The sequence below is a fragment of the Rousettus aegyptiacus genome, unplaced genomic scaffold (genome assembly GCF_014176215.1).
Source record: "Rousettus aegyptiacus isolate mRouAeg1 unplaced genomic scaffold, mRouAeg1.p scaffold_m13_p_17, whole genome shotgun sequence".
In the NCBI taxonomy this organism is placed as follows: domain Eukaryota; kingdom Metazoa; phylum Chordata; class Mammalia; order Chiroptera; family Pteropodidae; genus Rousettus; species Rousettus aegyptiacus.
The window spans coordinates 16303066-16317929 of NW_023416292.1; the positions used below are offsets into that span (position 1 = coordinate 16303066).

The 14864-nt window shown below is 39.4% G+C and overlaps 1 protein-coding gene across 7 annotated transcripts in view; it reads right to left on the reverse strand.

Annotated features, from left to right (window-relative positions):
* The window catches only part of RASAL2 (RAS protein activator like 2), a 237070-nt gene that overhangs the window by 122320 nt on the left and 99886 nt on the right, over positions 1-14864 (reverse strand). For all 7 annotated transcript variants that reach the window (XM_016141221.2, XM_016141222.2, XM_016141223.2 and 4 more), the window contains exon 2: positions 4616-4743. In XM_016141221.2, coding sequence (XP_015996707.2) covers positions 4616-4743 — 128 coding nt within the window. The remainder of the gene's footprint in view (positions 1-4615; positions 4744-14864) is intronic.

The following is a 14864-nucleotide window of genomic DNA, read 5'->3' on the forward strand; positions in this document are numbered from 1 at the left end:
CTTTTCATGGTCTAAATCATTTCCAGAATAAAGTCCAGATTCCTTAGCATGGTCTCCAAGGAACTTTATGATTTGATTGTTGAAAGCTATCACTTTTCCTCTTGCAAACTGCATTCCAAGAATTCTTAACATTTTGCAGTTTGCCAAAGAGAGAATGCTTCTTGACTCTGTGCCCTTCCTTATACATACGTGGCATGTCCTTTCCTTCTTTTCCTCTAGGTGAGCTTCTATTTGTCCCTAAAGACATGACCTAATCACAAGTTTCTCTGTAAAACCTTTTTCTGGCTTTCTCCACTTCACACAACCCTCTCCAGGCAACATCTCAGTTAATCATTCCCTGGTGGTTATATTAAAATCTTAAAAAATATATAATTTTCTGAGGTTAAAGTCACATAACATAAAATTAATTCAGTGACAAGTAGTACATTCACAATGTTATATAGCCACCATCTCTATGGTATTCCAAATGGTTATAACTTTTAATTCACTGCAATGTGTCCCCAATAAAACTCCATCTTCACAACCACGATACTGCACACACGACAGATGTTCAATAAATAAAGATGGAATCACATACTCAACAACAGTAAAGCATTTTATGGATTATTTTTTTCCTCTTTTGTAATCCAGTTTTAGGGAAAAAAAATGTTCTGGGACGATTTACCACACAAAAAGAAAAAATAGAAGAGAAGGTTCATCTACTTTCGAGTTTATATTAAGGAAATGGATATTCAGGAATCAAAGTTTATAATGTGGCTATTTCAAAAATTATTCAACAAATATTTACTGAGAATTTACTTATGTGTTAAGAACTGTTCTAAGTACTGAGGGATATACCACTGAACAAAACAGACAAACTCCCTGGCCCAAAGCTCACATTTCATTAGGGGAAGACAGACAATAAACATAAAACTTATATAGCATTTCAGAAGGTGGCAAATGCTGTGGGGAGAAAAAATTAGAGTCCGGTAATTCGATCAGAAGTTCTGGATACGGGAGGGGTTCCAGGTTTAAACACGTGGTCAGGTAGGCCTTAGTAAGCAGGTAATGTAAGCAAAGAGCGGAAAGAAATGAGAGAGTGAGTAGTGCAAATACCTTAAGTAAAAAGCCAAGGCCAAGGCTAAGTAAGGCCTTGAGGCAGGAACATGCCTGACGCACTGGAGAACAGTGCCCAAGCCAGAATGGCTGGCACCCAGTAAGCAGGGGAGAGGTCTGGCCTTTGAAACTTGGAAGGATAGACTAGGGGCTTGGTGTGGGGCATGTTGGAGATGACTATTACATATGCAATTTGAGGTGTTCAACGTGCAGGTGGATATGTAAGTCTAGAGAAGAGAGACATGCAGGTTTGAGATGTAACATTAGGAATCACCAGCTTCAGAGGGAGCTTAAAGTTGTAAGACTGGATGAGACTCTGAAGAAAGTGAGGGCCAAGGGTGAACTCTGTGGCACTTGCCTGTAAAGATTTCAAGAGAAGAAAAAATATCTGCAAAGACGACTCAGAAGGAACTGCCAGGGAAGGAGGAGGAAAACTAAGAGAGCACGGACGGTATCATGGAAGCCGAATGAAGAAGGTGGTTCCAGAAGGAACGCGTGACCACTGACTGACAGATTAAGTACGATGAGAACTGAGAAGTGACCACTGAATTTAGCAATGTGGAGTCACCAGTGAGCTCATTAACACGAGCAGTTCTGGCAGAGGGGTGTCGGTCAGAGTCTGGCTGCAACAGGCTTCATTTGTTTCATTGTGAGGCATACTTTCTATGAACATGGACAATTGTTGTAATATTCCTTCTTTTCCTATGTTATAATTATTCTCATATATTAACTGAATTGTACTTCCACTTGTTAAATCTAAAAAAAATTTCGGTTTGTATTTTTGTCTTTTTACATTTTCATTTTCTTAATTCATTCTGTTGATGATGAGGTGGGGAAAAAAAATGGTCCTTTACCACACTTGGATTGAGATGCACCGGTCCAGGAGAGCTAGACAATAATTGGACTAGGAAAATGTTTTGTGATTGCCAAGTAGCATTAGGGGCTCACATGAGGTTTGCAGCTATTAGTTTAAAGACCATCAGCATGGTGGAGTGATTTTCTCCAGATAACTGCGGCATGGAAGCAAGGCGGGACAGAGGAGAAGCAGGATTTAACTGCGCCATCACTGCCTAATGAGTATGATGATTCAAGACAAAGGCAAGGAATAGTATGCAAGGCAATGATGAGAATGACCCTAAAATTCAGGCTAGGTGAAGAGGGATGAGAGGACGTCAGAGGCAGAAGGGGCGGACGAGGGGACAGGACCAATGGAGCAGAGGTGGAGGACTGACGGACTGCTGGAAAAAGGAATGAGCTGAACAGGCAGGAGATGGTGGCACAGAGTAAGATGCACACAACTGAGCATATGAAGACGCAGAAGTGGGGCAGAGGAGAGGAAAAGACTCTTGGAGGAGAGGGGGTCAAGGACCTAAGAGTCATGAACGGAAAGAATCATGTCTCTGGACACTGGAATCCTCACAATTAAAGCTAGAGTCACATTGGAGATCATGATGATGAGCCGGGAGCAAAAATCAACAAAAAAAGGAGAAATGAATGGGGGTTGGAAGATGCCTACAGCCTGAGGTTCGGAGTTTGGGCTTTTTGGGGAAAATGAGGGGGAAGAGATAGGAGGCAGCCCTGGCAGGAGAGGACACAACCACGGGCAGCATTCTCTGAGGGCCGTGGGAGAACAGCTGTCACTTAACAAGTCCTTACAGGAGACAGTGTCCTCGGGGAAGATGCAAGGTCCCATGAGACCAGGACGTCAAGGACTCCTTCAGGAAGCAGTGGCTCAAACAGCTGATTTTGCCGCTGATGGATCACAAGCTGCAGAGGGCACAGTGAGAGTTTCAAGAGGTGGCAAAGGATGAGTGGGAGGCAGGGACGGAGCCACACGCAGACTGTGGGAATGTCTAGGGTTACTCGTGATGACTGGCATCGCCAGGGATAAAGTGCACAAGACATTGTTTTAGAAAATCATTCATCGTGGACAGTTATTTTAGGATACAAAGAGGGACCCAGGCCTAGATTACTCGATTGGTTAGAAATGTTCAATCGACAGATTATATCTGGGCTCTGGACAAGGCCTGCTTCTTGACCTTATGTCATCTGTCTTTAGGCTGTTAAACTTCTTACAGGGCTCAAGAGCAGAAAGATGGCAAATGATCTGTTCAGAGCACTCCTTATCAACAACTCTGAAAAAGGACTGCTGACAGAGTAGGTTGGTTCAAATGTGCATTTTGAATTATCTGTTTATTCAAATTGGATAACTAGAAATCTTCTACACTAATATGCGCTCTACCAATTTAAATTATGTACCTACTTAACAGAAACACAGCAACATGTACTAGACTGCTCCAGAAAAGGCTGTCCTTTAAAAAAATTATTTTAATAAAATTAAATTTAATATTTTAAAATATTATTTTACTTACTAAATTGATATTCTATTTACAGATTTCTACTTAATTTATATATATATATATGGTAATTAAACTTTCTCTTTCATTGAATCAGACCTTTTCTTCTCCTCTCCTATCATCCCTCTTTCTTTGTCATGATCATAGTCACTCTTTTTTTTTTTTTTATGTCGTAGAGGTTGGGAATAGGATGGTCTTATGGCCCTACCAATTCAGAATGATAACAACTGCGTTAAATCATCAATAAGCAAATGAATTATCTGGATGCGGAAGGATCTGAACACTAACAGTTTGAGCAGTAAAGTAGTAATAATATACGATAAATTCAAGAGCTTTGGGGTTTTTTTGTTTGTTTGTTTTAAATTTAGAGAGGGACAGAAAGTTTACCTACAACTAGGACTAATTATACACTGTCTGCCTCTCCAGATCTACCTCGGCCCTCTCCTTCTCTGCTGTGTTTCGGGGAGCGAACCTCCACAGAACACATCAAGCGCATTCTTTGCCTCTGGTTTCAAGTTAGGTTTGGCTGCAGGCAGTAGTGCCGGCAAGAAATGGGAAGGCAGGAGAAGTGGGCTGGAGTGCGTCCTCTCCCTTGCTTCCTCCTTGCCGGCCACTTCTGTTTTGGGGGAGGCCGTGCTGTTGTGCACAGCCACAGCAACTGCCATGCGCCCTCTCACGCAACCACGGTTCTCTGGGTTCTGGAAACACTGACCCTGAAGGTCCAGGGTGATAACCGCTTTCTGCTCTTGCTAGTTCATGGATGCTTCACCTGTCTTCGGTGGGTCCCTTACGCAGCCCACACCTCTGTAAGTAGTCCCTTCGTTAAATCTCCCAACTAATCCACTGACTGTCCCTTGTGTTACTTGCTAGGAGCCAGACTGACACCATTTCCAACAGCCGGTCTGGGCCATTTCGGGGCCAAGTCTACGTAATCCAATCCTTTCTCATTCCACATTACTTGACTCAACACCTCTTTCACTGTGTGACTGTTGAGGAATGCACGTCTTCACGACAACTGCATGTCATTGTGATGTCAGCAGCCCTTTAGACTTACATACGGTTTACTGTCCATAAAGCCTCCATTTTCATATGTGACTTTCGACATGCAAATAAAACCGGACGATTGCAGGCGTTTGGTCAGAAAGGGAAGTGGCTCTTCTCACCTCCTTCTCCTTGTTGAGCAGCACCAGCTGGCTGTCTGTGAGGATGCAATACTTCCGCTCCCACGTTGTGGTCTCAGTGTAGGGTGACTGGCCACAGGACAGACGGTGGGTGGGTGGCCCTTTCACATCTGCGTGACAAATATAAAAAACAAAGGATAACTTATTGTCCTGCTTAGTAAACTAGGGTTTCAAATGTAAGGTTCTTCAAAATCAAATCAAACAAAGCGATGAGTCTAGACATGAATCCCGATTGTAAACTGAAAACTTTCTCTTAAGAAAATAAAATCTTACACATAGAAGTAAAAAGTGGCCTATAGTGTGCAGAAAAAAGGGCTGAAACACTCTAGGAAAAACTGTTAGCACAAACTTGACACAGCAATCACGGCTGTAATTTGCACTGAAATACTGGGAGGTCGCTTCACAGCAAAACCAGCATCATTCGAAATAAAGAGGTGGAGATGCCTCAGAGACAACAGCAAAAGGCGGAGCCCCTAGTCTTCAGCAGGAAGATGCCGCCGCATGTACACTGTGAGAGTTCTGCTGACAAGAACTGAAAGGGTGAAGTTCCTGGCAGTCTATGCCTTCAAAATGGCTGTATTTCTAGTCACTCACAAGAATTAGAAATGTTTAAACTATGGCGTATTACCACAAGAGGCCAGTAATATCTTAAAATCATAGGAAGCAATTCGCTCAGGAAAGATCTACACTATTACGCTCATATCTCTTAGAGCTGGAGGTATACAATGTCAAAGATCAATGTCTCCACTCTGCTAAATGTCTCTTTTCCCTATAAAATACCAAATGCTTACTATTACCCTGTTACTTTAAATTTTTTTGATATAAACTGTTCATTTATTTGAGCTGTTGTAAAACTCAGAACATATCTTAATCATAAGTACACATTAGATCCATTAAATGAGACTTTTATGGCGGTTCAATACATATTAAAAGTTCTTTAGTCATGAAGGACTAATTACTCTCAGGAAATTACTTGCAGGGATCATTTAAAATTCATTAGTTGTTATGCTAGAAGAATGCCTCAACTGAAGAAATTAGAAAAGAAACAGCTATGAGCGCAGGAGAGCTGTAAATCATAAATAAGCAGATTTTAGTTATTAAATGAGTATTTTCATTAATATTAATTTCTACAGACCTTTTATCACCAGAGGATAGGTATTCCTGGTATCGAATGGCTTCATGGAAATTAAAATTATTTCTTAGACATCTTATGCTATGATTGCACAACCATGCAGAACTATGGCCAGAGTCCTACAGAAAGCAAGCAACAGGCCAGTAACTTAGTGTGGTCCGGTGTACGGCCACCTTCTTGCGTCTCCTGCTGTCCATTATCTTTGGTGCTCGTTGTGGCTTAACTTCCTTGGCTCTCTAAAGTCTGCCTAAACCTGCTGTTCTGCGCATTTTGGGGAACTTATCCACAACCCTCCGAAACGAGTCAAAGGCCCAGAGCCAACAATGTTTCCAGGGCTTGGCTGGACACGTTACTAGTTCTCGAAGTCCACTATTTCCTCCCCGCTCCTGTTCTGCTTCTGACTCCTCTGCCCAATGCGCAGCGGTGCTCCATCCACAGCTTCCCTATTCCACACCAACTTTCTCCCCGCCCTCCGCTCTCCCCTCGCACTCTAAGCATCTTAAATTATTTTAAAGGTGTTTTTTAATACTTCAGACTTTCCTAAAATGATTACAAAAAGCTCTAAAGGAACTAAGTCCTTTTTTAACACTATAGGAGCCTCCTGCCTATACTTAAAAGCCATATCAAAACTGATTTTCTTCGCATAATTTGGACAAACAACTGGGTTAGATTTTTACCACAATGTAGGCCTATTTTTAGAGCAAATATCAAGACTACCTCAACAGAGAGGGATTCACCTACTTTATGTGGAAATGTGGTGGTTTTGTGGCCTAGGCAAGTTCTTAGTCAAATAGCTAACCTTTTCATGTAAGTTAGCCATGGGTGACTTAAACTGCCCACTACTTGCCCACTGAAATTTAATTTGAACAGCAATCTTATGATCGACAGGCAAGAAGACATTGATAGACTCTGTACATAAAAATTAGAATTTAGGATACTATATTTATAGCATAACCCAGATTTCCTGCCAAAATATAAATCCACATCAGCCCTGGATTTCCATGTCAGCCTGAGTAATTCTCTTAAAGTCTCCCTATCTCATATTCTCCCTTTCTGCAACCTGAGTTTTGTTCCTAGGTCCTTCATGGTATTATGAAAAAAGATGTCTCATACAAAACATTTGGGCTAAAGGCAGAATGAAGAGGGAGTAATAATTGTCTATTTAAAACCTTTCTGTCTAAATTATGAGATTGAGTAGCCTTGTAATAAACTTTATAGTTTCATTTTTTTTTAAACTATCTAATGCCTACTTTTTGATAATTTAATGAGAATGCACAACAAGGGAGAAAGCAAGAAAGAAGCTAGAATAAGTGACTTTTTTCGTTCTTTTTAGCATTTCTGGGTCAATGTTTAGAAGGCATTTTAAATAACAAGATAAAATAAGATTTTAAAATAACTTATAGATTTAATTTACTCATTCTATCATGTCCTCATTTCATGTGGCTAAATAAAGCTTAAATAGCACATTTGTGAAGCCCGCATACTAAGACTATATTAACACGACAAGCTTAGACTAAAGCCCTACTTCATCTAGTAATTTCCCCAAACTCTTTCTCTCGCTCTTCCTTCCTTACTCCCTGTCATCCTCCTTCCCTCTCTTACTGCTCTAGTGACACACTTCTGATTTCTCACTTCCAATAATATTTAGTGTATAAAATTCACTGGAGAAAAGGATAACTAACTTAGAATTATAAATTAGCTTCTTAATAGCAAACTGGAAAAAAATTCAGGTTTGCACTGTCTCGTTCCTGTAAGAATACTAAGGAAATTGAATGCTGGCCTTATTACAAAAATTGAATAATTTAAGAAACATGGAAAAGAATCAGAGGTTACTCAACGGACCCTTTGGACAGCACTGCTCTAAGGCTGGTCATTATCACACAGACAAGCAGCTCTCAGATATTTTTGATAACTTCAAAGAGCTTTTGTTTATGTAGATCATATTAATCAATAGTTACCATATTAGAAATCAAAACAGAAATTTTAAAAATATTTATTCATTTAATGATAGCAACAAACCTATTGCATGTTAATATAAATAACACATTTTTAATGAGATGTAACTTCTCAAAAAATTAAGTGAGACGAGTAACTCTCTTTGAAGTTTCGCAAATCTCTTTTAAGTCTGGCTGAACAGAAGTCTGTTTCAACATGCAACCTATTGCTTTATGTTTGGTTGAAGTATATGAAGAAAATCTGGACTCGTGTGGATATGTAGTTAGAAAAAAGAAAAGTATTTTAATAGCACTTTTAGATAATATTTTCAATACTATGCCAAAACCTGACAAGCAGCTGCTTCTTAAAAGTGAGTAAAATGTTGAATCTGACACATCACTGGACTTTTCATACTGTTAAAAAGCACTGGTCTACTTTGCCCTTTGAATGAATCTTTCACCCATATGCATGAGTTTGTAACATTATACACCGATCATCTAGAAAATGTTGGTGCATTTAGTTTTGCAGATCTTCTAAATGTTGACACTTTTCAGTATATAATATCAAAAAATCACATTCACTAACCTTTAGAAAGGTATTGATCTCATCAGAAAAGTCTTTAAGTAATGGGAGAAGTCAAGCTCAAGGTGATAGATTCGTTTTCAAAAATACTGATTTTTATTTTTAGTCTTGAATTTTATCATTGGCAATAAATACTGTTGTTTTTTTCCCCCTTAAGTGACACATTTATGTCTCATTTTTTTTTCCAGAAAATGTCTACCAAATAACCAAGACTGAATATCTATAGTCTGTTTTTCAGTTGTTCTTTCAAGAAAAAATAGTGTTTCATGAAAAACAAGTGGCAAGTTCAGCTCACACTCGCTTCGCATAAAAGCTTTCTGTGGTGCTCTCTATCCATCATACTTTGGTACGCGGCTACGGGTACCTCCCATGTCATCAAACAGAATGTTAAAAAGATGGGTTGAGATTTAATAAAATTGTGAATAATCTATGAGTTCTCAGGGATATTCTTAAGTAAAATTGGCTTTTTTTTCCTACTGCATATGGCAGAGAAGAATGCAACGACCACTGGTATGTACTGGTGCCACTGTCTTGAGTCCTGCTACTGCATCGATAGGTGCATTTATAATTGCTTTTGCATCATCAGTGCAAATGTCAACGGTTTTTTTTAAAAAAAGGCAACTTTTATAGGAACATAGTTCTAACCTAGCAGATCAAGGGGGTCCTCATGTTCTAAGGTTCCACAGGCCACACTTCAAAAACCATTGCTTGGACAAAAGGAAGCCAAAAAGGATTCTAAGAAAACCTGGCAATAGTTTGTAGGATGAAGTAAGTGGAGAAAAGACCAGAGACCGTATACAATGAATGGGGGACGAATGTAATGGCCTGGGCAAGGGATGATTAGAGTCACAGATTGATGACAGTGGAAAGGGATTTCGTGATCCAGAGTTTGAAATAAGAATCAAAAGCACTGGTAACTCTAGTTGCTTGTGATAGAATAGCACAAAGGAGACGAGAGAATAAAAGAGCAAGCAATACAAACACAGATTGATAAATGCTCATTAAAGCAGGTTATGTAACTGTAATTCTGCTTTAGTTTTAGTAGGGAAGTCGAAAATACAAGTTTTTAAAAAAAAAAAAAAAAAAAAAAAAAAGAAGAAGAAGAAGAAGAAAGAAACCTAAAAGGCAAACTTGAAGGATTCAGTGTCATTATATCCAAATCATTTCAAACAGCATTCAAAGTTGTCCCTTGGTATTCATGGGGGACTGGTTCCAGGACCCTGCAGATAACCAAAATCTTTGGATGCTCAAATCCCTTACATAAAATGGTGCGGTATTTTCGCACAAGCTGTATTTGCATGCACATGGCTAACGCAGGGCATGCCTACACATCACTTCACGCACGTGGATTCCACCTAGTGCTCAGTGTGTGGCAAATTTAAGTACTCCTTTTTGGATTTTTTTTTTTTAAAATATTTTCAATCTGCAGCTAGTTGAATCTGGATGTGAAACCCATAGATACAGCGGGCCAACTCTACCAGCTTATTTAGTCTACCTGTAAATTTAAGTCAAACTATGGACCTCTTCAAATGCTAATATAAATTTAGTAACCACTTGGCAAGGAGACAACAATAACAACAATAGCAAAAAACTTTCGTGGAGTTACCCCTCCTTGTAACCAAAGAAGGGAGCATCATGGCCTGTCACATCACTTGACAAGGAAAATAAACAAAATATGACAGAGCTGGAAATTCCACTAAGCATATCTATAAATACTCACAAAGTAACTTTTCTTTGAGTGGGGAAGCATCCTGTCTCTTCTCCATTTAGAAAGCATCTCAAGGATGTACAGTAGGAGAATAAATAAAGGGATCTGATTGGAAGCAGAAATAGGAGTAAAGGGGAGTGGAAAAGAATAAGTCTCTGACCCAAATATGGAGAATGTCAAAGAAAAAAAAATTGCTGTGGGAAATTTTATTTTTGTATCTTATAACTCTTTAGAAATTCATCTGCATTGCATTTGAACCACATCATTTACTAATCACACGTTCTTAAAAATTCCAACCTAAGTTACATGCAATTGTTAAAATCCCAAACCTATTTTCTGCCATCTAAAACAAGCTTCACAGAGCATTCTTCGGAAAGGCTCCTCCAGCTAACACAAACCCTGATGTTTCATTCAGTTGTGAAAACCTACCATGAATTCTTAGTATCCACCTAAAAAACAAAAACAAACAAGCAAACAAACAAACCCATAGTTTTCGGACATCTATCTATCTATATAGGGGAGATCTTGCTACATTAAAAGAGAAACACATTTCTAACAAGTAGTTGTGAACTGCAGGAGTCTGAACTACTGTAGAAAGATCTATATTTGTGTGTGTGTGTGTGTGTGCGTGTGTGTTTATTCCGATGCCAGAGCTAACCTGGTTCTGAATTTGGTTAGAACTCAAAGTCAAAGTATAAGCATTCTTTAAAAAGTCTCAGAATTGAAGTGACCACTTTCTTTTAGAGGTAAAAATATATTTAAATAACTTTAAAAAGAGCCATAGCACTTTAGCTAAGAACATAACAATTTCCCTACATACATAAAGTGCTATTTTTCTCTTCCCCAAATTATTCAAAATAATTTTAACAGAAATTCAATATGACTTGTGATAATAGGGGAAATAACAAGCTATGTTTTTAAATGGCAGTTCTTTGTTTTTCTGATAAATAAAAAAATCCTTGCTCTGCCACACAGCTTAAAAACATGTGCTACATGCCTGGCTATCTTTAATAGCCAATTTCCACAACAACAGAACTGTAGAGTTGCCACGGGGAACTGATGCTTAATAATGTCAGTAACTGTAACAGGCTGCTTAGCACCAACTCACTAGACAGTAGGATACAAGAGCAAATTGCGTTACAAATGTGTTACTGCTACTATCCCAGACCTAATGTAGCCGGCACTGATTACTGCCAATTAATATATTTTAAGCCATTCTCTTTCATTCTTAAAGTATAGAAAGGAAAGACAAAACCAATCCAGACATTAAAATGAAGTTTAATTTTACTTATTTCGTCCCCCCATTATCTTTCCATTCTTCTATATTCTGTCAAAATGTCCAAAAATACTTTGCTTCCATAATAAACAAAAATTGTCTTGGGTTGTTAACCAGCCCAACACCAGTGCCTGTGAACTCCGCTTTGTCCTGACATACAATGAACTGCTGGGCTGGCAAACTACGTCACAGCGCATACGAATCAGTAGATTTAAATACGGTCACACTCAACTCGGTGAGTAATAAGGGTACTGAGTAGTAAACGACTGTATATGTTTAAGATATAAACTCGTTAGGGCAGGAATGTTTGCCTTTATGGGAACACAGGTTTTAATCCGTATCATGAATTCACTGACTCCATAACTATTTGTTATGAATTTATATTGTGTCTCATGTATGTTAACCTCAGGGAACCATCAAGTTTCCTTCTCAACGACAGAGGCGTCATTGCCAAGCTACCTATCGCTGGCGTCTAGTCAGTCAGTCCCCTATGCGTGCCATCGCCCTTTTTAAGGGTAAGAGAGGGCAAGTAGGGGACGACAGGTGACACTTCTTCAGAGTGAGTAATTTTCTTCAGTCTAAGGCTTATGAAAGGGTCCTTTCGCTGCCCCCCCTCACTGTCCCCACAGTGCTGGGACCTTAGCGCGGGGGCTTTACCTCGGCTTCACCGTGGGCCCAGTGAGCTGTCCAGTAACAGTGTGGTAAGTTCCTTGAAGGCATGATTCACAGTAGACAATCAGATGTTTGATAAAAGTAACACTTCTCTTTGTGGAAGAACCAGTTTTATTTTGATGCTGTTACCTAAGTCATCTTTTAAGAAGAGGGCCAGGACAGAAAACAATTCCTCCCATGGTTCCACTTGCTCCTCCTGTCCGCATCCCTAGGAAGTCCAGTTTGCACTGCACCTGTGCCGTGAAACAGCGGGCAGAGCCGATCACATGGTTTCCTCCCGCTTTTAGACATGCATTAGAAGGAATAAGTCCCATAATCCCCACACTGGGCCAAGCACTGCTTAAGCAATTATATCGATTAGGTAACTGAAGAGAATGTTATGAATGATGCCAGCGTCAAGATGGCACATGACAGTCGATCACAGCCTGCTTTTCAATCCTAACAGACCCCTCACATCTACAGTATATACTCTAACCTAATCAGGAAAGTATAAAATATTCAAATAAAATCATTTATATATCAATCCTCAAGAAAAAAAAAAGGTCTATATGCAAGTCTTTCTTAAATAGTCAAGTATAGTGCAAATTTGAAAAAAGTATAAGAAAATACTACTCTGGCCCTTAAAATATAACCAGGGTATTACATAAATGAACAAAACTCAAGATCCTTTTCGTGTCTCATGTTACTGGTAAAAAAAAGAACCATACTAAGAATTCATCTCAAACACCATTTAATACTCGTTCTTTTTGCTCTATTTAATACCTCTTCCTATATTAATATATCCCCACGCTTGCCTCTTTTTAAATTGAATCTCATCACTTTCTTTTAGAAGCAGCTGCTGTAGGGAAAGAATTAGAGCTCTTAAAGGAATACGATTTTAGTGGAGTAGAGAAAAAAGAATAAACGGTTTACCACTCGAGAGAGAGAGAGATCAGTTTTGGAGGTTTTAGCAATTGGTTGTACAGCCGATACTGTGATATTCTTTCTCTATCTAAAAGAGCAGGAAAAGGCAAACTGCATTAAAAATAAAACTTACCAAGAGTTTGGTAGTATTAAAAAATTTAAGAGCTCTACCTCTCTCCACAGTATCAATTGGAAGGGAATACGAAAATAAATATGCATCTTTTCTGAACTGTGATCTGTTTGAATCATAAGTCGCTGAGCTTACAGTGAAAACTATCAAATTGATAATACAGGCTTCTCTAGAGAATCCTCCCAGTCACTCACTGGTAAGTCACCAACCCAATTCAATCAGCTTGATCATGAAACAACTTAGCTCACTTAATGTTCCAAGTAAAAAAGCTTTCATCAAAAACCACTGACCTAAAGTGAGTAGGAGGCAACGAACAGCTACAATATGAGACTATAAAGCAGTAAAAGCATTTAGCTTTTTCTCTTCAATACAACCAACATAAATAGAGTAGACATCCCCTCTTATCCAAACCTACTCCATTTCTGAAAATGGTGGTGGAAGGAAATGCAAGTACAGGTCACCCACCGAATCTAGGCATTCAACCAACAGGGACTAAAAATATTTGAAAAAAAAAAAATTGTTGCTGTGGACGTGGACTATGTAGTTAGGCCTGTGGTGGCTTCTCCTGCAGTGAACATGTATAGACTTTTGTTCTAGTCAGAAAACATTCCAGAAAGTAGAACAAAAAGACAGAGATGAACAAGAAAAAGAAAGAGTAGCAAACTGAGAAGCCAATCCAGAAAATTCAACATAAAAAATACACGGAAGAGGAAATCCTTAGTCAAGTTTCTCAGTACTGAACAATGTAAGTTTCCAGACTGAAACCCACTAAGAGCCCAGCAAAATTAGTGGAAACAGACACCCAGCAAAACACACCACTGAGAAAAACTACACATGCAGGAGCTCAGAAGTGATGGATCTGGACTTCTCAAGTGCAACATGATTCTGGAAGACAAGGGAGCAATGCCTTTAAAATTCCGAAAGAAAATTATTTCTAACTTAGATGACACACAGCCAAACCAGCAGTCAAATGTGAGGACTGAATAAAGATGTTTTTAGTATTCAAGGTCTCAAATTTTGCCTACCATGTATGGTTTCTCAGGAAGCTACTGCAGTATACCCTCCTTCAAAATGAGGGAGTGTGGGCCGTCATAACAAAACACCACACACCGGGTGGCTATGCAACAGAAACTCATTTCTCCGCAGGTCTGGAGGCTGGGAAGTCCAGCATCAAGGCACTGGCCAGTTTTGTTCCTGGTGACAGCTATCTTCCTGGCTGTCACCTCACATGACAGAGAAAGAGCAATCTCTTCCTCTTCTTATAAAGACACCACCTCTGTCGGATTAGGGCCCCACCCTTATGACATCATTCAGCCTTATCACCTCCTCACAGGTTCTATCTCCAAGATAAAATAAATTTGAGGGAAACACAAACACTCAATCCATAACAGGGAATAAACCAAGAAAACAGACCGCATACAATAAACAACTAAACAAAACACAAAACAGGCATGCCAACACAAGAGAGAAGCAAAGGTATCTCCAAGTGATGATGAAGAGAAATAGAGAAACAAGAGGCTGATAAGTATGCACCAGATACCACAGTCCTGATCGAAGCAGTTTGACTAAAGAGACCGACATGCCAGAAGCTGTCATACCATATTTTCTGCTGCTGCACCATCTTTAAAAACTCCTGGAGGATGTCCTTGAAGGAAATGAGGTAAATAAAAGAGAAGAAGACTTAAGATGCAGGAAACAGGGCTTCCAAGGTAAGTGAAAGGCGAAGGGAAAACAGAAAACAAACAGGTGGGATGATAGCTATTCGGGAGCAGCCCTAAATACAAGAAGACCAGGCGGACCCCACGGAGGCTATCACCGCGAAAACAGAAAACAAAACAAACCAAAGCTGCACCTGACGGATTACTGACCTTACTTACCTTGAGTAAAACTGTA